Genomic DNA, 23,247 nt, shown 5'->3' on the forward strand with positions numbered 1-23,247 from the left:
TATTTTTAGGTTTTAAATCCTAGTTCAATGTTGTAGTTCTATGTACCTACCCTGTGAGTTTGCACCAAAGATATTAAACATGTTTAATAGAAAATTGTGTAAATTCTACGACAGATTTCAAAATTTGCATAATGTCAGGCTATGAAATGTCAAACATTTCTTTAAAAAACTATATGACCAGAATTTTCAACAAGTAAATGTTTGTCAGTGCAAACTCACGGTAAACTGTAAAGTAACACATTGGATACGAATGTTCGTGAAAAGGTAGTCAAAGGTGCTGAGTTTGTGGTCCCACCGTTTTCTCTTACTCCATAGGATTTTTTAAAACAAGTAGCTTCTCGCTGAAATGCGTAGAAGCACAATACACAGCACATGGGGCCTCGATACCGCGAACTAACAATGAAATCATGATGCGAGTGAAAACCATAGCTGGCCAAATACCATTTTTCCGAGAAGTTTAAAAATTTAAAATCAAAACTGTTTTTAATAAATAATTAACGTTTTAATGTGTATGCTGTGTTTAAAAGGATTGACATCTATATCGTTTAGGTATAAACTCGCTTTTGATTTTTTTTGTAAAGATGGCGTTAGTTGGCATAATTTTTTTTAAATCGTAAATAAATTGATAATTAGTATGTTCATTATGTTTTTTGGTTAATCTTATTTTTAACTAGGTTATAGGAACGATTATAATGATCCAAAACATAAAAGTAGGTAATCAAATACTGGTGTGTAGACCTCATTTCCTTAAAAACCTGGAGGTATTCATGAAAAATTCTGTTTGCATACGAAAAAAGAACCATCAGACAATGTTTGAAACAAAATTTTAGCGAGACAAAAATATTTGCTAAGGACCCAAACCTCATACAGATTTGGTTGATCTCCTTTTCAGATAACCCCGCACGAGGTCAAGGTTGATGGGTTTAGCAATGACGAAAGTAAACCTGGAGGACCTGGAAACCCCGGATCTTCTTACAGCAGCGTTTCGTCAACCATTACCACAGTAGGTAGTGACGGGAAAGTCCACAAGCAGGGTGAAACTGTAGTAAACAATAATGGAAAAATTACCAAGTACAAGTATTGAGACCTGCAGCTGAGCAGTCGGTGTCACTGTCACATCACAAGAAATGCTGCAATTTATAATTATTTAAATTAATAAACAATATACTTAGTTATATCCATCAGCGTAATATTTATTTCATTAAAATTAGTAGCCGCGTTTCATTAACAATATGTAATTATTTTCTTGACACAAAAGAAGAATAAATGAGTTTTCGTTGAGGATTTTTTATCTGTGTACCAACTTTGGATTGATAAATATAGAATAGGTACCTATGGATAATACTTAATTATATGCCAACTTATTGATAAAATAATTTTTCTTTCCTATCCGAATTATTTTTTTAAAAGTTTTTGAATGAGCTCGTAGGTTGGCAATTTATATCTAACTATCTTAGCTATATATATCAATCTATCTATTATGTTTCCTCAACATCTATGATGGGCTACATACTTAAGAGGTTTATGTTTAAATTATGACGTAAAATGTAGGTACTTTACCTACCACTTAATAACTTCCCAGAACCATATCTATCTGATGTGAGATTTGCTAATTTGACTTGCACAAAAAGTGTACCCCTACCTACCTACTTAAAACTCTTACGGGCTTACATATTCGGGTTTTTACTTACAAAATTAATTAGCCACGATAAAAGCAAAGGTACATTATTTTCAAAGATGCATTTATGATTTTAGTCAAGGTCAAACATAACTTTTTGCCATTGGTATCTTGAACGTTACAGTGTGCTTGATGGATTAATCGATCAATATTGTTGTTTTTTCTACAACTTATAAAAAAGGGTTAAGTAGCTCTATAAATACTTATTACTGATATCCTTGTGGATCCGTGTCGATTTAGGTTTTTAAAAAACCCGTGTTAACTCTTTGATTTTCTGGAATAAAATGTAGCCTATTTGTTAAATCAGGGTAAAACTATCTTAATTTAAAATTTCAACAAAATTGGTGAAGTTATTGTGTCATATAATATGTAGCTTAGGTATGTCCGTCCCTGGGATGCATGCTACCTCTGTACATTTGGTAGGGCCTTGAAAAGCTAGCAAATAGACACACTTTCGCATTATCTCTAGTATTTCTATCTACTAAGTAGTATGGATGGACATCGCCTTGAACTCTGATGCTTATGTCATGTTTATGATAAACTCTTGTGTATTTGATGTTATCTTTTACTATGTTAAATAATGACTCTGAGGTCACTGTAACAAGTAGGTATTTTGTAATCATAATACCTACGTACATTAATTCGTTTTTAATAGGTAGCTAAATACTATACTACTATAGCTACCTAAATTGTAATTCAAATTCAAAATTCTTATATGCGTTACTCGTTCTTGAATGCGTCTTCGTGTGTTATACTTACGTGTATAATTTATATTTATTTATTTATTTATAGCACTCGGGGATAATGTGGCTATCTAGTAGATATTTAGGAGTGAAATAATTTTTGAAATCAGATCAGTATTTTTGGCGAATATACTTCCTACATCCAAATTTACGAACTTTTTAACGCTTCATAATATTATAGTGTATTTCTGAACGTAGCGTTGAACCATCAATTCCTAAGAAATAAATACACGCCTATTAATCTAACAGCTTGGTAATTAAGTGTTTACGTATTTTTTTAAAATCTGAATCATAATTAGCTACCCTTATAAGGAGAAACAGAGATCTTATAATATTATATTTTAGCTAAAACACCGTTACCGCTAGCCTGTACATTTCGCCTCTGTAGAACATAAAATGCCAAACATACTAACCCGGTCAAGTTTCTGTGACTCGTCGTATCTCCATTTATAGATGTTCAGAGGTTATTGCCGCTTTAAATCTTGTAATTTATACCGTGAAATAAAATTACATTTTAAAACACCTATGATAGGTACTGTAAAACAAGTCACACGTGTGTGAGGGTCAAATGGTTAAAGTTTAAATTTCATTAATACGAATTTATTGAATTAAACAGGCGGAATAAGTGATTCGTCAGAAATTAAACTTACAGGTCTAAATTAATGCCTCCTTTTCACAACTTTCATTATGTAAAAGGCGATGAAAAAACTTCGAAAGAAGTGCCAATTTAGTTTAAATTAGCAAGTCCCAGCCCTTTCGTATATTATTATTTTGTCAGCTAGGTAAATAGCTACTAGTAAATAGGTAAGTAGGTACCTATCTTTTTTCTATTTAATAAAAATTGGAAATTCAATGCAAATGCGATTAATTGATTGCTATGTAAATGATGTCCGTGACTTCGTCCGCGTGGATTAAATTTTTGAAAATCCCTTGAGAAGCCTTTGTTTTTCTGAGACAAAAGTTGGTTATGTCCATCCCCGGGATGCAAGCTATCTCTGTACCAAATTTCAACAAAATCAGTTTAACGGATGAACCGTGAAAAAATAACAAACAGAATAGGTACTATGTACTTCGTACCGCCTAACAGTCGATTCTTTCAGGCAATTTTTTATTTTTTTCTCTCCGTAAGAACCATCCTCGTACTTCAAGGAATATTATAAAAAACGAATTAGAGAAATCGGTTCAGCTGTTCTCGACATTTGCGATCAGCAACACATTTAGCGATTCATTTTTATATATAGACATAATCTTTAAAAAGTCGTAATTTTTTAATATTTCACAAAACAAAGCATCAATTTTCTAGTTTTTCCTAGTAACACTCGAGACATTGCCCCCGGATATTTACAATAAATAAAGCGCATCGAAGGACGTGGAAAATAAACCTGCAATCCCTTGAAAATCAATTACTTAATGTACAGCAATCTAACCTTTATTAAATTAAACACTAACCGCATTTTACCGTGAAGAGAAAAAATTGATAAGCGGCATAGAAAAGCATTTAACGGAGTGCGGTAACTAACCACCAACACTATACATTGAGGATCCAAAGGATCCGCTCGTGTATCAAAACGTATCCGATATTAGTCACAAACTGGTTCCGTAGTGCATCGTGTAAATAATAAACATGAGGAGTTTGGTTTTGATCAGTGTCGCTTTGCTACAGATTTCGTGGTGTTTTGGTGAGTTTGTTTATTTAATGTATCTGAAACACGATTGGTTTTAACATTGAACTCTAATCGATATTAATAACTTGATAAGCTACGTAGACATATCGTACTTACAGGTTGCGTTAATATAATGTGAACCTATATATTATAAAAGTTAATTGAAAAACATAGTAAGTATGGTAGAATAATATAATTATTGTTTTAAAGTATTGTTAATTGAAAAAATATCTAAATTCAAATCATATTTTGTTTAAAATAGGTACCTACTATTTTAGGGTAGGTAGGTACCTACTCTTTTAATGGTCGGGATAGGTACAGATGATAGTGGTGATAATTTTAGTACGTATTTTAAGTTTGGTCAAGTAGGTAGGTGGTCTTCTCATTCTTATCCGTGGATGTTTTTATACCTACTTACATATTTTCAAGTCCTAATTTGTAAATATACCTAGGTAGCTAATAGTGAGATAATACATAATAGTGACATCTTTAATACATACTATACTAGGTGCTTATTTTCGCACCATAGTTCAATATCTACATCCTAATTATCATAAGAAAAGTACTTGTAAATAGGTTCCAACTGCCAAAAATAAAACACCTCGCCATATTGTGGAAAACCCGTGGAACTAATTTAAACAAGACCTTGTACCTACTTAGTGACCATAGACCATATACTAATGGCGCCCCAAGGGCAATTTTTGTATATATGTCTTGTCAGGCTATAATTCATATTTTCATTTTAAACGTGATTACGATTTTCCAAAGGGAAACTTATAATCGACCACAGTTGAATGTCAACATATGAATATGATTTCTCTACCTTTCAAAATCTATAATATAGTAGGTACCTAATCTGTGTTTGGTACCTATTCTATATTAGGTATCTACGTATGTACTGACGGAATCTTTACAGAATACACACACATTTAAAAAAAGTACTTACCTAGCAATTCACGTTTATAACTGAAAAACTTAAAATACTGAGGCTTTGAAGGGACCATTTCATTTTTAGGGTTCTGTATCTTCAGAGGAAAAAGGGACCCTTACAGGATTACTTCGTTGTCTGTCTGTCGTGCCGGTCAAGACCCTTCAAGGAATCAAAACGTATAGGGTATTTCCCGTTCACCTAGAATCATTCATACCATTTCATTCATTTCATACCACAAGTACTAGTTCGTCCGACTCATGCTTGACCTTTTTTTCTCTAAGAGTAATACTGACATTCAAATAAGTTGTTCGTAAGCTACATATTTTAAACATTAACTAACACCCTAATATTATAAAGGCGAAAGTTTATGTGTAGTTTCTTTCACGCAAAAATTAATATACGGGTTTGGCTGAAATCTTGAATGGAGATAGTTTACACCCTGGATTAACACATAGGCACTTTTCATTTTAGAAAATCAAAGAGTTCCCACGGGGTTTCGAAAAATCTGAATCCACACGGATGAAGTCGCGAGCATCAGCTACTTAATACTAATTCAAACAAGAAGTGCACAAGGCGTCACGGAGGTTACAATTTACAATAGGAACGCTAACAAAGCCGCATCCTTATTTGGATCGCACCGAACTGGAGTGTTTATGTTTCTAGCATAATAATTACAAGCTATTCAAACAATGGAAACCCCAGAATTTTCAAACTTGTTCTAAAACATCGCTATTATCAGCTAAGTTGAATTCACCGTCGTGTACCTGCTGGTCTATTGCGAAAAACTGCATCAATCATTATTACAATCGCATTGTGGTGATTGGCGGAATTTATGGTATTCTTGTTGCAACAATGCATTGTAGCTAATAGTGAGCGAGCGTCAATCAACCAGAGGTGATTGTGATCATGATATTGTAGCTGTCATTCTACCGCAATCGAACCACCGTTGGTCACAGAAGGGCCGGTGCATTGTTTGCGAAAACAATTATTAGCCTGGCTGATCAACGCGTAAATGCTCCCAGTACCGTACAGTACGCTACAAATCGAGATGGCAATCGGGGTGGGTACGCCCTGCACACTCGCACAGCCCCCGCGCTAACCGGGTTGGAGGTGGCATCGAGTGCACGATTAGATAGATAGGTAGATTAAACATTTTATTTGTCCATTAAACATTTTACATTTTGGTACGGATCCCTAAAAAGGCGTAATAATGTAAGTCTTTCTTAATCTAGATTGACAGGCTAGTAATGCTTGTACTGTTTTATGGCACTTGTATGGTAATACAGTACTTTGGACTGTCATTTGATCGTAGATTACTTAAAAACTCTGTAGTCATTTATGTGATGATGATCTGATGTCGTGTACAAAAGAATTGTAACATATCTAATGTAGCATTACCTATCTCAGAATATTCAGGATGTTAGGTGTCATAACGTTACAATTACTAAACTTAAAGATAAAGATAGTAGATACCGAGGGGCCGACCAACAAATTCCTGAAAGGCCGGCAACGCATTGGCGGTTCCTCTGGTAGGTACTGTAAATGTACATGGGTGGCGGTAATCACTTAACATCAGGTGACCGGAAAAAGAACTCGATCCGATTATAAATATTTGGATATTATAAAGAAACAAAACACTTAAATAAAAAGAGCGGAAAATCTAGGAGGCATAATCTTGAACGAATTCAATAAAAAAGTTACATTGACCAGAGTAAAATGCTTGGGTTTTTATATTATCATAAACTGTACCTACCTTACCTGCTATAGGTAATGGGTATAAATTAAATGTAACGTTGTTTATTTCAATCATTAAGTCTTTATAACAGTAAAGAAATTACAAAATCGGTCGAGTAATTTCAAAAATTACACCTTAGAATACTAATAACAATACAGACTGACAAGTCTCTATAATTATTATTGTCTTCGTCTTCAACCAATTTTTTTGTCACCACATTACCGGCACAGATTACCGGATCTTAGCCACCTAGACTATCATCATCATCATCATATGACATCATCAACATCAACCGATAGACGTCCACAGCTGGACATAGGTCTCTTGTAGGGGCTCCCACACGCCACAGTCTTACGCCGCCTGAATCCAGCGGCTCCCTGCGTCTCGTCTGATGCCGTCCGTCCACCTAGTGGGGGTCTTCCAACACTGCGTCTTCGGCGTTCATGTTTCATGTTCATCATCATCATCAAAATCAACCCATCGCCGGCTCACTACAGAGCACGGGTCTCAGAGTAAGAAGGGTTTTGGCCATAGTCTACCACGCTGGCCATGTGCGGATTGGTAGACTTCACACACCTTTGAGAACATTATGGAGAACTCTCACGTAAGCAGGTTTCCTTACGATGTTTTCTATTTGATTAATTAAAACGCTCATAACTCCGAAAAATTAGAGGTGCGTGCCCGGATTGAACCCCCGACCTCCGTAAGAAGGCGGACGTCCTAACCACTAGGCTACCACAGCTTCATATTCATAGTGAACTACAAACAAACGTATTTTTCTCTCATTTGTAAACCAATCAAACTTGATGAACTTTTGTAATAAATACGTGTGGCTTGCCAGATTTTCGTTTAAATTCCGTAAATATTAAGTTTCACGGGCTCAAGAATTTTACTAGTTTATATATAAATCTCTAAACTCGTGTTTGTTTAAAACTAGATATTTTTACGGAATTCATGTGTTTATAATTTTTTTGTAATTTAATTTTCAGGTTAATATTCAAATGAGAAACAAACTACGCTGGGGGGTGCGCTAGAGAAACCTTTTTTTTTTATCGCTGGGAAATGCATTTACGCTTCCCCCCCTCCTGGAAGCCAGCTAGCTAGAGAAACCTAGGAAACGCTAGGGAAATAGTGCAACATTGCGCATGCCTCAGGGCCGCATGGTACAATAATCTAAATATGTAAAAAGAAAACCAGGAACCTCGAAAAAATCGGTGTACCTACATACATTTAAAAAAAACAAGGCGAATTGAGAACCACCTCCTTTTTGGAAGTCGGTTAAAAAGGTGACTGACTGACTGATCTATCAACGCACAGCTCAAACTACTGGACGGATCGGGCTGAAATTTGGCATGCAGATAGCTTTTATGACGTAGACGTCCAATAAGAAAGGATTTTTGAAAATTCTACCTCTAAGGAGTTAAAACAGGGGTTTGAATTTTTGTAATCCACGCGGACGAAGTCGCGGCTACTTTAAAATATAGTAGAAATCATTGGCAGACTGTCGTACCGTAATATTCTACAGCTAAGCTACGAGGGTTCCAAACATGTCCTTATTTAAGAAGATTCCACACCAAGCAGTGCGGGCGCTCAGGCGGGTACTCTCTTTAGTAGTTTAGTATCACCATTTTGTGTTAGAACTTAGATTGGTTAGGTAGGAGACAACGAAAAAATATTAAATTGGCAGTTAATAATAATTAACGAGTACACTTGTGTTACGGTACAAGCTATAAATTAAGCTTCATTAAAGTATAAAACTAAAGGACAAAACACATAAATTATAAAAGTTTTATTTGCTTTTACTAAAACGGCGGCGAGTTAATTACCCTAACTAAAAATAACTCATTAATCAAATTGATTTCTAACGCCAACTTTGGATATTTTCGTTAAAATATTAAATACCTGTCTACATATTTATTTAATATTCAGCCTCTAGATATTTTATTACTTAGCCTAATCGACATAAGCGTGACATAAAAAGGAATAAGTAATAAATAATAATCAATTCGCTACGCTCGACTAGCGTATTAGGTAAAGTAATACAGGAATGATGCATTCAAAATTTGGTATTTAATAACTAAGAGAATAAACCTCTATTAATAAAGCTGTTACTGTTAAAGCTCGAACTAGTAATTCATAAGATTCCTTGATTAACGTAGATTATTTTGATCATCTTCATTAAAAGTGATGCAAATTGCGAAAAATTGCGCATTTCTGACAAATGAAATATGAAATTCTAAGAATTTGTATGTAAATGGGAAAACATAATTGCTCACGAAAACCCACTCACGTTTTTTTACAAGATGTCTATAAGGATACTAAATTATGAACTCTAAGATTACAGCAAAGTTTTCAACTTAATTGGATAAATACAGAATCATCAAATAGGACAATGGAAATAACAATAGAAGAATTCGAAAGTGGTTTCCAATATTTTATAAACCCGTTAGTATATTAGAATAATTTTATACACCTCATACAATAATAAATATTAAAACAAAAAAAACTGTAGATATTAGAATTTATTGACATACCTAAGGATCTTATTTGTTTATATTTGCATATAAATTATAAAATTTCACATGAAATAGCGGTATACATGTAATAATTAATTTGTTTATATTTTTTAGACAAAAGCAATACTAATAAAAATAGCGCCAGTGTTTTGGGCACTATGCCCACGAATGACCATAGGCGTGTATTTTTTGTAAATATTTTTTTTTTGTGATAAGTTTTTTCTGTATGTATATACTATAATATATAGATTTTTTTTTGTAAAGATAAAAATATATATTTGGGTAGGTACATTGAATTTAATTGAATTGAAAAATAATACTAATAATATAATAATTGCGTCTGTCTATCTATTACATTTTCACCGCCCATCCATTTCACCAATTTTGACTGTAGTAAGATACCCTCCATCCAAAAATTCTATAGTTACCAATACCTACCCGTTCATTTCATTGAAAGCGGAATAAGTCAATCGATGGCAAATAACACGGGTTAATTGAAAACTTCTCTAATCTTCAATTTTTTTGTTATAAATTTAGCCAAAACATATTTGGATTCTAGATTTTAGAATCATAATACTTATTATAATCCAAAACTCACAATCCAACGGGAGGTCAAGAACCTAGTTTTTTGTTTTTTTTCCTCTACTGTAAAATTAAATACATTATCTTGCAAATTATCCTAGTTTTTCCGCAGCTTCTTAATTATAATAGTGCATACTGGAGATCACATATTTTACTTTTATCCCGCAAAATCAAAGAGGTCCCACGGGATTTTTTAATACGTAGGTACTAGTATAATACGTAGGTATTAGATAATTCGAATATCGATATGGGTAGCCATATACCCTATTCATATATTTTTCGTGATATTCGAATAAAATGTAGTTTTTATTACAAAAGGATTTAAAAAGATAAATTATACAAAATTTCGGAGCATTTCTATGTTTTATACTTAAAATACAACCGATCCAACGTCACTCCTAATATCTATTAATTTATCTATTCACTGGACTGTAAGAAAAGGGCTCGTATAAAGCTTAACGCAGACAACAGCTTTTTATCAAGGCTTGCACACAACCATCAGTTGTATTAGAGTGATTTTACTCGTCTTTTCTCAACTTCTCTCTGTCATACTCGTAAATCGGATCGACGCGACGACGCAGCGAGAGTGACTCACAGAGTACCTACTATAATTATATTATTCTGTGCTCACAGTCAGTCCGAGTAGTCTTCTAAATATACAAAAGGAAAATGTGACTGACTGACTGACTGACTGATCTATCAACGCACAGCTCTAACTACTGGACGGATCGGGCTGAAATTTGGCATGCAGATAGCTATTATGACGTAGGCATTCGCTAAGAGAGGATTTTTGAAAATTCAACTCCTAAGGGGGTGAAATAGTGGTTTGAAATTTGTGTAGTCCACGCGGACGAAGTCGCGAGCATAAGCTAGTAAGCTAGTTACTAAATTCAATGGACGGGTTTCATGCAAAGTATGCGTTAAAACTATCCTATATTTTTCCCCAGACCTTTGTTAAACCAATTATTTTATTTGTCAGCTGTCTGCGGTTGGGATGCGTAATCGCGATACAGTGCGTGACGACCGTTAATGCAGTCAGTCGCAAATAAAATTATTCTGTTCAAATGACATTGAACTTCAGTGTCGAGGAGTTCATTCTCTGAACACGCAAAAAGTCACCGAGTGTGGGAGTATCCACTGTTTATTCAGCACTCCTACACATACTGGCAAATGGACTATACTTACTTATCTATAAAGCCTTCTATGAACAGGTACTTATTGTAAGCACTTAAGTACTACTTGCCCGCTCTAGCTTTGCTCGAATGTCTGAAAAAGTGTCACTTTTAATTCCCAGTAGGTACCCTCAATGAGGCGCTTCGATATGGCTCAAAAATAACTGTCATTTTGTATGGCACTAGCTTATGCCCGTGAAATTTCAAACCCCTATTTTACCTGCTTTTTTGTTTTTGTTTTAAAGATACCCGGGTTGTAATTGGTAGGAAACACATATCGCGGAAGAGTATTCCAAACCTTAGCCATACGTATGAGGAATGATGACGCAAAACGTTTCGTGCGTGTAGATGGAATGTCGACGACATAAGGATGGAAACTCGCCCGACGAAGACGTCGGGCCAAGCCACCACCGAACCGCAAGAGCGGTTCGGTGGTGGCTTGGCAGTTGAATTTTCAAAAATCTATTCTTAGCGATATATTATGTACCTTGTATATGTACTTACTTATAGACTAGTCTTCCAGCGTACCTAATTGCACCTTAGTATAAGCTAAGCTGATTTATAGCTCCATGCTTGTACCTATAATATATTATATTCATTTCAGTTGTTCTCAGCCATTCTATTTATAATTATTCGGTTCTTTTATACTTGGTATCCAGGAGTTTTTAAGGTTATTTCAGCGTTTAAACTATCGTGACTAATATCCATACTTCCATACTTAATACTTATATACTTATTTACTTATACTTATAACTTATATTACTTATTTACTTATATACCTACTTATCCATACTAATATTATAAATGCGAAATTGTGTCTGTCTGTCTGCTAGCCTTTCACGGCCCAACCGTTCAACCGATTTTGACGAAATTTGGTACAGAGATAGCTTGCATCCCGGGGAAGGACATAGGCTACTTTTTATCCCGGAAAATCAAAGAGTTCCCACGAGATTTTCAAAAACCTAAACCAACGCGAACGAAGTCGCGGGAATCATCTAGTTCATTATAATCATAACATAGGTATAATGAATATCACTCACGATAGTTGTTGGAGTATGCCCGACTAATTTCAAACCCGACAGGGGTCCTTATGGGCCTCGGCACGCGACGCGGCGGCGGCGGCGCCCCGCAGACGCCGCTGGTGGGCGCCGCGTAGCTCATAAAACGTTAGTGGTAATCAATTCACGCCTTGGTGATGCCATAATAACCTATCATCATAATTGAACTGGTTTTTACAGAACTGAGTTTGAACTATACAAATGTTGACAAAATTTAGCATAGAGATAGCTTGCATCTCGGAGAGGCACGTAGGTACCTACATAAAATAAGTACTCACTTACTTTTATCTCAGGAAATCCTAGAATTCTAACGGAAATTTTAAAACTAAGTGAACGCGGACAAAGTCGCAGATAGACAGACAGATAGACAGACAGACAGACAGACACACAACAAAGTGATCCTATAAGGGTTCTGTTTTTTCCTTTTGAGGTACGGAACCCTAAAAAGCCAAGATTGTAATCGAGATCTTAGAAGACTAGCATCCGGTGTTAATATGATATACAAGACGCAAACTTATAATTAAACCGAGAATTTAATGATTTTAATTACAGTAGCTCCTGTATTCTAACAGATTAGGTATGTATTAGAATTTTAAAAAGTTTTAAAATAACAGGTTTCAACACTTATAATTAGTTATAATTAATCACCAGTTTAATTGATAGTAAGGAAGAATTTTTTAATTCATATTTCACATTTTTAAAAATCCTGCATTGTTTTACCTAACGGCCGTATCTACACCGACACAACACAAAATTTAGGTTCAAAAATATTGGGCTTCTTTTTATCCCGGAAAATCAAATAGTACCCACGTGATTTTTAAAGACCTGAATCCACGCGGACGAAGTCGCTGGCATCAGCTAGTAGACTGCTAAATTAGGTACCTACCGGTGTTTAGCAAGTCTTTTTTCCTAACGTCAACTGTACCTACTGAAATAATATGCTGAAAACCTCTACACTGTATGAGGCTCGATGACGGCCCGGTACACCCGCACGTCACCCGCGCTCGCCCGCATCGGGTTAGCGCGGGGGCTGTGTGGGTGTGTGGGGCGTTCCCTTCCCGATTGCCATCTCGACCTGTCGCGTATTATAGGTAGGTTCATTGTACATCAAAGACTGTTTCATATCTGCTAGACAAGGACAACGTCATGGTCAATGGAACACAAACAAAGAACAAAATCAAGATGATCATTATTATTATTTTTCTTTCAATACACATAACCTTAAGAATTATTCAATCCATACTAATATCATAAAATGCGAAAGTGTGGATGTCTGTCTGCCTTTAAAGGTAACCTATCGATGGCATATACTTGATTTTGAGGGATAGGTATTATTTACTATTATTATTATTATTTACATACAAGTTAGCCCTTGACTGCAATCTCACCTGGTGAGAAGTGATGATGCAGTCGAAGATGGTAGCGGACTAACCTGGAAGGGATATGGCAGTTTTTAATAAACCCATGAAGTCCATTAGGGATTTTTCCTCCTCCTAGAAAAAAAAAAAAAAAAAAAACCCATGCCCCTAGGTACTAGGTACAGAACTGAGATAGCTATGCCTTACATTACATCGTAGAGACGGATACTTTTTAACCGACTTCCAAAAAGGAGGTGGTTCTCAATTCGGCCCGTTTTTTTATACCAGAAAATCAGAGTTCCCACGGACCGGACGAAAGTCCACGCGGACGACGACGCGACGTTACGGACATGATCTAGTAAATTATTACAAGTGATCTTGGACCTTTTATCTATAATATTTAGTTATGTCATAATAATATCTTATTTCAAATTCATAACTTAGTATAATAAAACCATTGATAATAAAACCATGCTAGAAGCCTTTCTATAGCAAGTATGAGTAATAAAACCGACTGTAAATACATATATTGGCTTTATACCTAGTTCAGATTACTTATTGCGCAGTACATTCGCACTATATTCATTATTCGCACTTTTCATTAGTCATACTCTGAAATCAATCGGATCGAATTCGAATGTAGGCTATACGTGGCTATACCTATAAAATTGTTTCCCAGTACATTTGCGACTGCTTTGGTGATCACAGTTTCGGTGAGGATTTTTCCACAGTAGGTACCAGTGTTCAAAATTAACTAATTTCATCTAGTGTAGTGTGCACACGAGTAGATAATATCTACTCGTGTGGTATAAGTGCTAAAAGAGCACGTGAACAGTGTCTCTTTTGTATAATATAAAAATTAATCACTAAATGTGTTGCTCATCGCAAATCTCGAGAACAGCTGAACCGATTTTGCTAATTTTTTTTTAATAATATTCCTTGAAGTACGAGGATGGTTCTTACGGAGAGAAAATTTTTAAAAATTTGAATCGACTGTTAGGCGGAACGAAGTTCGCCAGGGCAGCTAGTTAATCAATAAAGACTAGTCAGTGGACAACGTCTTAGTACATTTAAGTTAATTAGTCAAAAAATAGGCGATATTGTAGTTCAATTAAGTAGCTCATGAGGTACCCAGTCAGCTTAGTATTAAGAAATATTTCTATTTTACTTTGTTTAGGCCCATAATTAGTTTTATTTAATTTTCTACAGGGCAAAGGCCTCCCTTTTTCTGCCAATCTCTTTTATTTAGAAATATCCGGGACCATAATATAGCTCAATAGCATTAGCAATATTCCATTTACATAGTAGTTCCATTTTTAGGCTTCCGTACCTCAAAAGGAAAAACGGAACCCTTATAGGATCACTTTGTTGTCTGTCTGTCTGTCTGTCCATCTGTCTGTCAAGAAACCTACAGGGTACTTCCCGTTGACCTAGAATCATGAAATTTGGCAGGTAGGTAGATCTTATAGCTGACATTTGGGGAAAAATCTGAAAACCGTGAATTTAGGGTTAGATCACAAAAAAAAATTAAATTGTGGTCATGAATTAATAATTAGTATTTTCAATTTTCTAAGTAAGATAACTATATCAAGTGGGGTATCATATGAAAGGTCTTTACATGTGCATTCTAAAACAGATTTTTAGTTATTTTTATGTATCATACTTTTTGTTTTGTCCTGCAAAATGTCGAAAAAATACGACTGTAGTACGGAACCCTCATTGCGCGAGCCTGACTCGCACTTGGCCGGTTTTTTCTATTAGCTTCGTCTTATTATATCTATTACTTTATTTAATAAGGAATAATTTATTTGCTTTTAGTCGATAAACTCCGTAATTACTGAACCGATTTTAATAATTCATACAACATTAGACCATTACTTTATCCAGAAGTAACTTAGGCTGTATAGGCCCGATACCGATTCATCCAGTACCCGTAGTACAAGATGTTACGTCTCACCAAACGAAACCAAATTCGAGAGTCGAAATACTTCCGCGTTACAGTAAAATGGACCTAAACAGCCTTGATTGAAGTCAAATATTCAATGCCACTGATTTTAATTTCGCAATGTTTCCGCTTGGAGCGCTGGCTGTAGAAGTGTAGACAAACTTGAGCTTTAAAACAAGGCATTTAAGATCCAGTTTACTGTAACGCGGAAGTATTTCGACTCTCGAATTTGGTTTGGTTTGGTGAGACGTAAAATCTTGTACTACGGGTACAGGCAGATCAGCTCGCTAGTGCTTCAAACCTATTTATGTTTTCAATTTTCACGATAAGTTCGCACCTACTGTTCTAAACTTTACTGAGATTTTGACCTTGCCAAGATCAAGGTTAGTACAGTAGGTATAGTTAGTTAGTTACGTGTTGTTTTGAAAACTAAACGTATGATTGTTAGATATAGTTTTCCTCATCATTACTTTTTTGTTCGTTATCTATTTAAACAGAATCTTTATTCATAGGTGCTACTCATTACAGAGAGGTAGATATTTATTTGCACAACTACTAGAGATATTCAACGACTCCCTGGTGCAGTGGTGAGAGTGGTGAGCACTGTGGTCTTGTAGTTCCGGGTTCGATTCCCGGCAGGGGCAATTTCTAAATTGTCTCTGGTCTGGTCTGATGGGAGGCTACGGCCGCGGCTATTTACCACCCTACCGACAAAGACGTGCCATTATATATATACCATTACATACCATTCCGCTTAGAACCCGATAAGGGGTATGGGGTTTAATAAAAACTGCCATATCTATACCAAGTTAGCCCGCTCCCACCTTACATTGCAAATTATAAATTCGAACACAACCATATTGCTCATGTTCGAATTGATAAATTAGATAATTTCAACTATACATAGTTAAAATTATGTTTAATATTTAATTATGTAATGTGTTAATAAAGGAAACTTAACTCGGTGACATCCTATTAGTCAAGATAAAGATCAGGAAAAGTTACCTATTAAAATAAGCAGTTATAATAATATTATCTTTATTTATATGGTACAACTGAAGATCCATCGTTTGTGTGTTTAATACTGCCCTTTTATAGGAAAATTATTTATTTATAATGTACATCTACAATCAGGGATTTCCGCCCATTAAAGTTTAAATGCGCAAGAGTTTTTGTCCGTTAATGTCGATTGCCATTAAAGCATCTTCATCACGTTAGATAAATATGTGACGAGCAATTAGATAGGTCGGTTTGATGAAAAATTGTTTTATTGGTTTTGATATTTTTATAGTGAGTAATCTGAGGTTAGATAAATTTTTGTTTGTTATAAGCTAATTTTTTTTTCAATCTTTAAAGAAGTTTTTTTATTCAATATTCTAAAAAATCTGAATTTAATGTAATACTAAGTACTAATACTACTAATACTATGTTTACCATAGTATTTATAATAATTTCTATTTTTTTACTCGTTGACAAAATAATTACTTATTCCATTTTTCTATTTCATTACCCATAATTTATCACTACCCATATTATAAATGCGAAAGTGTGTTTGTTTGTTGGTTTATTGGTTTGTTGGCTTGTTGGTTTATCCTTCAATCATCACGTCGCAACGGAGCCACGGATCGACGCGATTTTCTTTGCATGGGTATAATTTAAAACCTGTAGGACATAGGCTACTTTTTATCCCGGGAAATCCAACAGTTTCCACGGGATTTTTCAAACCCTAAAATTACGCGTACGAAGTCGCGGGCATCAGCTAGTTTATAATAATCGCCACATTTAAAAAGCAATTTAAAAAATCAAAAAATCAAAATAATAATAACTTCAACCATGCAAATGAATGCAAAAGTTGGCTTGTTGGTTTGTCCTTCAATCACGGGAAGGCGTCACAATTAATTTTCTTTTGTCTCTTTCTTTCCAGCACACCCAAATCCGGCAGGTGTAGGAGCCTACGCGTATCAGGACTCATCAGGACATAGGTACGGTGGAACTTATGATCTCAAGGACGATTTCAATCCATTCAGAGACCCCTTCGCGACTCCCTTCAACGACGTGGACTCGTTCTTCCCAGATTACTTCAGGAACTACGAGAACCTACTGCAACAGTGAGGGATATACCGATAAGTAGATGCTGAGGCTTCCGGTGGTGGTGTCGACAGGTGGAGGTTACAATTTTCCATGTATTTGCACACATCGTTCAGTAAATTCACCATTATAACGTGAATAGCAAGCGGCTTGTGTTATAGTAGGTACTAGGTATAGAAAGTGCGTTAGTAGTTACTAGTTTGTAAGTTCATCGGTCCCCTCATAATTGCCAAACTACTCATTAGATTTTGATGACGATTTGGTCTTAGCATTAGTGTAATATTTATTGACTATGGACATCATTATAAACATTATCCGATATGTCAACAACGATAAAAATACTTCAATAAATTCATAGTTCATACAAATGTTATACTTAAGCTGTGGTAGCCTAGTGATTAGGACGTCCGCCTTCCAATCAGAGGTCGAGGGTTCGATCCCGGGCACGCACCACGAACTTTTCGGAGTTATGTGCGTTTTTAAGTAATTAAAATATCACTTGCTGTAACGGTAAAGGAAAAACATCGTGAGGAAACCTGCATGTCTGAGACTTCTCCATAATGTTCTCAAATGTGTGTGAAGTCTGCAAATCCGCGCTTGGCCGGCGTGGTAGACTATACCCAAAACCCTTCTCACTCTGAGAGGAGACCCGTGCTCTGTAGTGAGCCGGCGATGGGTTGATAATGATGTAATACTTACATGCGAAAGTGTGTCTGTCTATCTGTCTGTTTCCTCATTTCCCTTTCGCGGCTCATCCGTTTAAACGATTTCGAGTTTACTGCAGAGAAAGTTTATGCGCTGGGATTCACGAGGTCAGACATAGGCTAGTTTTTGTCCCGAAAAATCAAAGAGTTCCATGAAATTTTAAGTTGGTATAGGTGGTAGGTACAGTTCATAGTTGATCGAAGATAAAAGTGAATACCACTGGAGAAATAGATACATATGTAGGTACCTAATAATATATATCGTGTCTCACACAATCATGGAGTTTGATGACAATACCGTGTGACTCAAAATAGGTACGAAAGGTTAATGACCGTTAATGACTTTATAATATTGGTGTGAGTTCGTTGATAATGACCTTTACAGTAAGTATTGTTTTCAACGCATTTTTAGATCATCGAGTTGAGTTAATTTATTATTCTTAGTAAAATTATAAAGCAAAATCACCAAATTTCAACATATTTTAACTTACGTAAGCCAACTAAAACTTAATAAATTATGAAAAAATAGATGATGCTCGCGATTTCATCCGCGGGAATTTAGGTTTTTAACAGACTTAAAAAAAGGAAGAGGTTCTCAATTCGTCGGAATCTTTTTTTTAAAACCCTTTCGGAACTCTTTGCTTTTCCGGGACTACCCTATATCCGTAGGGAGTAAGTAGCCTATAACCTATCCTTCCCCAGGAAATAAGCTATCTCTGAACCGAATTTCATCAAAATAAGTTAGGCGGATGGATTTTTAAAAATCGGTGGGAACTCTTTGATTTTCCGTATCTATAGGTCTCCTCTCAGAGTGAGAAGGGTTTTGGCCATAGGAACCCTACCACGCTGGTCAAGTGCGGATTGGTAGACTTCACACACCTTTGAGAATTTTATGGAGAACTCTCAAGCACGAATTTTTCCTTACGATGTTTTCCTTCACCCTTAAAGCAAGTGATATTTTAATTACTTTAAACGCACATAACTCCGAAACCTTAGAGGTGTGTTGCTCGAGATCGAATCTCCAACCTCCGATAAGAAGACGGACGTGATAACCACTAGGCTATCACAGCTTAATTAACCTCACTCTGAGAGGAGACCCGTTCTCTGTAGCGAGCCGGCGAAGGGTTGATGAATAAAAGGTTTGATAGGTAAGTAGGTACATTGTAAGGAAGAAAATGCTTTTCTGCTCTTAATAAATTGGTTAAAGATGTCATGTAGCAAGGCTAACTATAAACTAAAGGCTGATCATGCATAGGTCTTGGCCTAGTTGGACGTCTACCCATATTATACATTACGTGATTCTTAATTCGATAAGTCATTGTTCGTATCGAAGGATATTCAAAGGATAAAGAATGCTATTCACGCCTTTTAACAATATGGATTTTTTTTGATATCGAAGAAAATTTATCCCTAATCCCTATATACTTACTTATTCTATAGGTAGGTATTTTTCTTATCCCGAAAAACTCCTACCTTTCACCTTTGATTTCTGCCTTTTCATGTATTGTATTGATTGTACTTTTAAATACGTGTAGACGTATTTGATTTTGAAAATTAACTTTTATAGAATAATCTTCAGCTAAGTAAACCTACATTATAATATTTTTTATAGCAAAATCGCAAGACTGACGAAGCGGGCAATCCGTCCATTTGCATTGCGCCCATTCCGTTCATTCAGTAGGTAAATGAAAACGTTATAGCTGAATCTCGATAGTCCAGAATAAACGTGGCAGCGTCGCATTGTCTTTTCTTTGCCAGGAAGCGTGGTTTACGACGCTTTACAACCTATAACCTATCGATAAGTTACATGGCAACGTTGTCACATAAAAATCGATTATTTTATTTGGTCACAACTCGCTAAAGTCTTTAGTTGTAATAACAAGTGATATTTTCCATGCATCAATTAGCCGTGGTTTGGGCATCATAACTGATATGTCATTGATGTTCTAAAAGTTTTAGTTTACCTTAGTATAAAACCTAACTAAAATCACAACGTTGCAATGCAACAATCTATCTGATAAGTGTCATTGATTATTTCTTTTGGCCGTTAATCGATGGCGCTGCTGGACAAAGTAAAACAAGACTGCCGCGTTTAGTATGGAGTATGGACCCAGCTATTGCAGTGTGGAAAAGAGTGACGTGTGCAATGTGCTTAACATTCTGGAACCATTTCTACTAACTCTACCATCGCTATCCTTTTGCTTACATCGTAGCCTCTTTTTGCACCTAATTTTCGGGAGTGTGTTTGAAATAATCATTGTGTTTACAGGATTTTTGCTTCTGACATAGAGAACCAAAGGTTAGCGTCATACGCTGCTCAAAAAGCGTATGATCTAACATATAACCAAGCTGGTTACCATACGAATTTCTTTAGGTTCCCCAATTTTGGCGGGTTCCCATTCTTTGGACCTGGACCGATGCCATTTAACGTGGGCCCACATGGCCATAATGCAGCCTTTGCAGGTGCTGCCGCAGGGCCAGGCTTCAAGCATCAAGTTGCTGGTATTGATCCTATAAATGTGGTAAGAAAACTTTATACCTTTAAAATTTGACGATCCGTCAATGTGCGGCAGTCCGATGTGGTAGTAGACGTGTCATGCTTATCGTAGGAGTGGAAAAGTTCTAGAGTGGAAACCGTGTATATGTGAGCGTGGTTGGGGCATAATTCTTTGGTTGGGGGCTTGGGGCGCCCTCCAAAAACAGAAACAGGCTGGCGGGAAGTGACTATGCGATCGCAAAAGCTTAATATTATATCTACTGATAATATTTTGTATGTTGACAGTTACCTCATTATTGAGGCTGGTCATTTTTGAAGCGAGACTAAATAGTACTTAATGAATATTAATTATACCACACTTTGATTTTATCGGTCGTGTTATCGAGCATGCAAATCGTTATTGAGTTAACGCTTCTTATCGCATGGTCAAAAAGTTTTTTTTTAATATTCTTCACTTAGTTATAATGTTATAATGGTCTAATTTCATCAATAATTGCTTATGAATTGATCACAAGAAGATTCTTGTGATCTACCTGGAAGCTTAACTTCTGCGCGATTAAGGATAAGAAACCTTTTGCGAACTCATTTTGAAAAAAAATTAAATGCCGCACGCGTTTTGTGTAAACTTCAACCGCACAAAAATTATTATATTATATACTTATGTACCTTTTTTTATTCGACAGAATGTTGATGTGACTCGCTTGCTATGTTATTAAAAGGTTAGGCGGGCAGTCGGGCAGAAGGTCCGTTATGTATGGGTAGATGAGTAGACAGTTCTTTGGATAGTTTTATACATACAACAATTTTATTATAGTTCTTATGAAGTCATGGCCATAACCATTCGAACAGAATAGAAATATATCTAAGATCCATCTACATCCAAAGAGGATAATAAGAAGCCGAATCGAGTGAAGGGGGTGGTGGCAAGCGAAGCGAGCTGGCGATCTCCGTAGCCAAACGAAGTTTGATTACGTGAAGCTGAATGAACGACGATCGAAGTTTTTGGCGTAACCCATTTAAGAATACTCCAGGGGTAGGCTAGACTAGACTGCGTGGAGTTGGAGGGCTTAGAATCATTTATAACCAATATTTTTCACTCAAAAGCATTATTACCATTATTTTTTATGTTAAAACAACCTTTGAACAACTTGAGTCAAAAGTGATTTTGACTGTTTTTTGCATTAAAAAATATAGTTCAGTTAAAGATCTGTCTATAACACCCATAACTTTAAATTTTCAGAATATACCGAACGTGGACGTAGGGAATCGTTTTAACGACGTCCAAGGAAATGGCCCTGGAAAGTTCTACAGCGTCTCAAGTTCTTCTTTCGCGTCATCCTCCAACGATAACGGGAAAGTCGGAGGCCATAGAGAAGCTGAAACTGTCGTCAACGACAATGGAAAAATCACTAAGTACAAGGTCCACAGCTAAGCATATTGACGTCGTGTATATTGTATAGTCCGATATAAAATTGCATTGAGTAAATATGGCAGACATAAAACAACAATTATTGATACCAAATTGAAATGTTCGTTTTTGATTAGCTAATAGATAATATCTAACGAATGTTTCTTCGTTTGTCCCGGTCCTAGATATTATGTGTGTCATCTGGTTGCAACGAAACTTTGTAAAGTTTACGTAGTAGGTAGTATTATACCATCAATAGATAAATGTACAAGGCAGGATTGGAAATAACAGTTTAGAAACAAAACAATATTAAGTTTTTAAACTATTTTTTATTTAAAAAATGTACATGGCAATAGGTAGCACGTGAGTCATATTGCAATGCATGCCTGGCAGCTGGTGTCATAAGAAAATCGTGTTTTTAGGTTTTTCCTGATTGAACTAAGTATTAATTTTATTTAACTATTTACTCAGTGTAAAAAATAAGTCAGACTAAAGGTAGCGCCGCAATTCTTGACTAGTATTTTTTTAATTTGTATCTTTATTAGACATTTTCTCAATAGTTTGTATTATTTGGTGCTGTGCATCTCAAAAAATTACACGAGTCTGAAGAGGCTGTGATTATGACTGTATAATGTAATATAGAGAAAAAGATAAAACAAAAGACCGTAGGTAGCATAATAATATATAGATTATGTATCTATTATTCTACTAAAACTAAATCGATATAAATGAGTTGGCGCTTCAAAAATGAGTTTTTTATTAATCCTCTTTTCAATCTTAGATAATCCATATAAAAAGATTTGTCCTGACTGACTGATCTATCAACGCTCAGCCTAAACACCTATAAATCATCTAAAGTTAGAAATTTGAAATTTTGAAACAGCACTCACCAAAAATAGTTTTGGAAATTCCACCCTCAAGGGGATACGGGATGAAAGTTTTCATTGAAGTCCGCCATTTTTGCAGTATAACTTCGGATTTCATGAAAATTCGGTATTTGGTATGTTGGTTTCGGTATTTCTATTTTAACCAGAGATAAAATAGAAGATATACACGTGTGTCTCAGATTTTTGGGAATTCCACCCTCTCACCGATTTCCAAAAATTTTGCTCAAGCAAAGCCGGGATGTGTACGCTAGTTAGTAGATATAAAGTTAAAAGACCCTGGA

At 35.7% G+C, this 23,247-nt stretch overlaps 1 protein-coding gene across 2 annotated transcripts; it reads left to right on the forward strand.

Moving 5' to 3' along the window:
• Positions 1-3,928: 3,928 nt before the first annotated feature.
• On the forward strand, positions 3,929-22,825 carry LOC117993088 (uncharacterized). 2 transcript variants are annotated; one of them, XM_034980817.2, is made up of 4 exons: positions 3,929-4,100; positions 17,307-17,490; positions 20,444-20,696; positions 21,912-22,825. In XM_034980817.2, exons 1-4 carry the CDS (start codon positions 4,046-4,048, stop codon positions 22,101-22,103), a joined length of 684 nt encoding a protein of 227 aa, XP_034836708.1. In that variant the 5' UTR covers positions 3,929-4,045; the 3' UTR covers positions 22,104-22,825. The 2 variants fall into 2 exon arrangements, with proteins under 2 accessions (XP_034836708.1, XP_034836717.1); XM_034980826.2 differs by having other exon boundaries at positions 20,549-20,696.
• The last annotated feature ends 422 nt before the right edge of the window (positions 22,826-23,247 follow it).

Source organism: Maniola hyperantus, chromosome 2 (genome assembly GCF_902806685.2).
Source record: "Maniola hyperantus chromosome 2, iAphHyp1.2, whole genome shotgun sequence".
Taxonomy (NCBI): domain Eukaryota; kingdom Metazoa; phylum Arthropoda; class Insecta; order Lepidoptera; family Nymphalidae; genus Maniola; species Maniola hyperantus.

Coding starts and splice junctions, on each gene's coding strand:
- LOC117993088 (XM_034980817.2), top strand. CDS start 4,046: ATGAGGAGTTTGGTTTTGATCAGTGTCGCTTTGCTACAGATTTCGTGG. Junction 17,491..20,443: donor TACGAGAACCTACTGCAACA/GTGAGGGATATA, acceptor TTGTGTTTACAG/GATTTTTGCTTCTGACATAG. Junction 20,697..21,911: donor GTATTGATCCTATAAATGTG/GTAAGAAAACTT, acceptor TTAAATTTTCAG/AATATACCGAACGTGGACGT.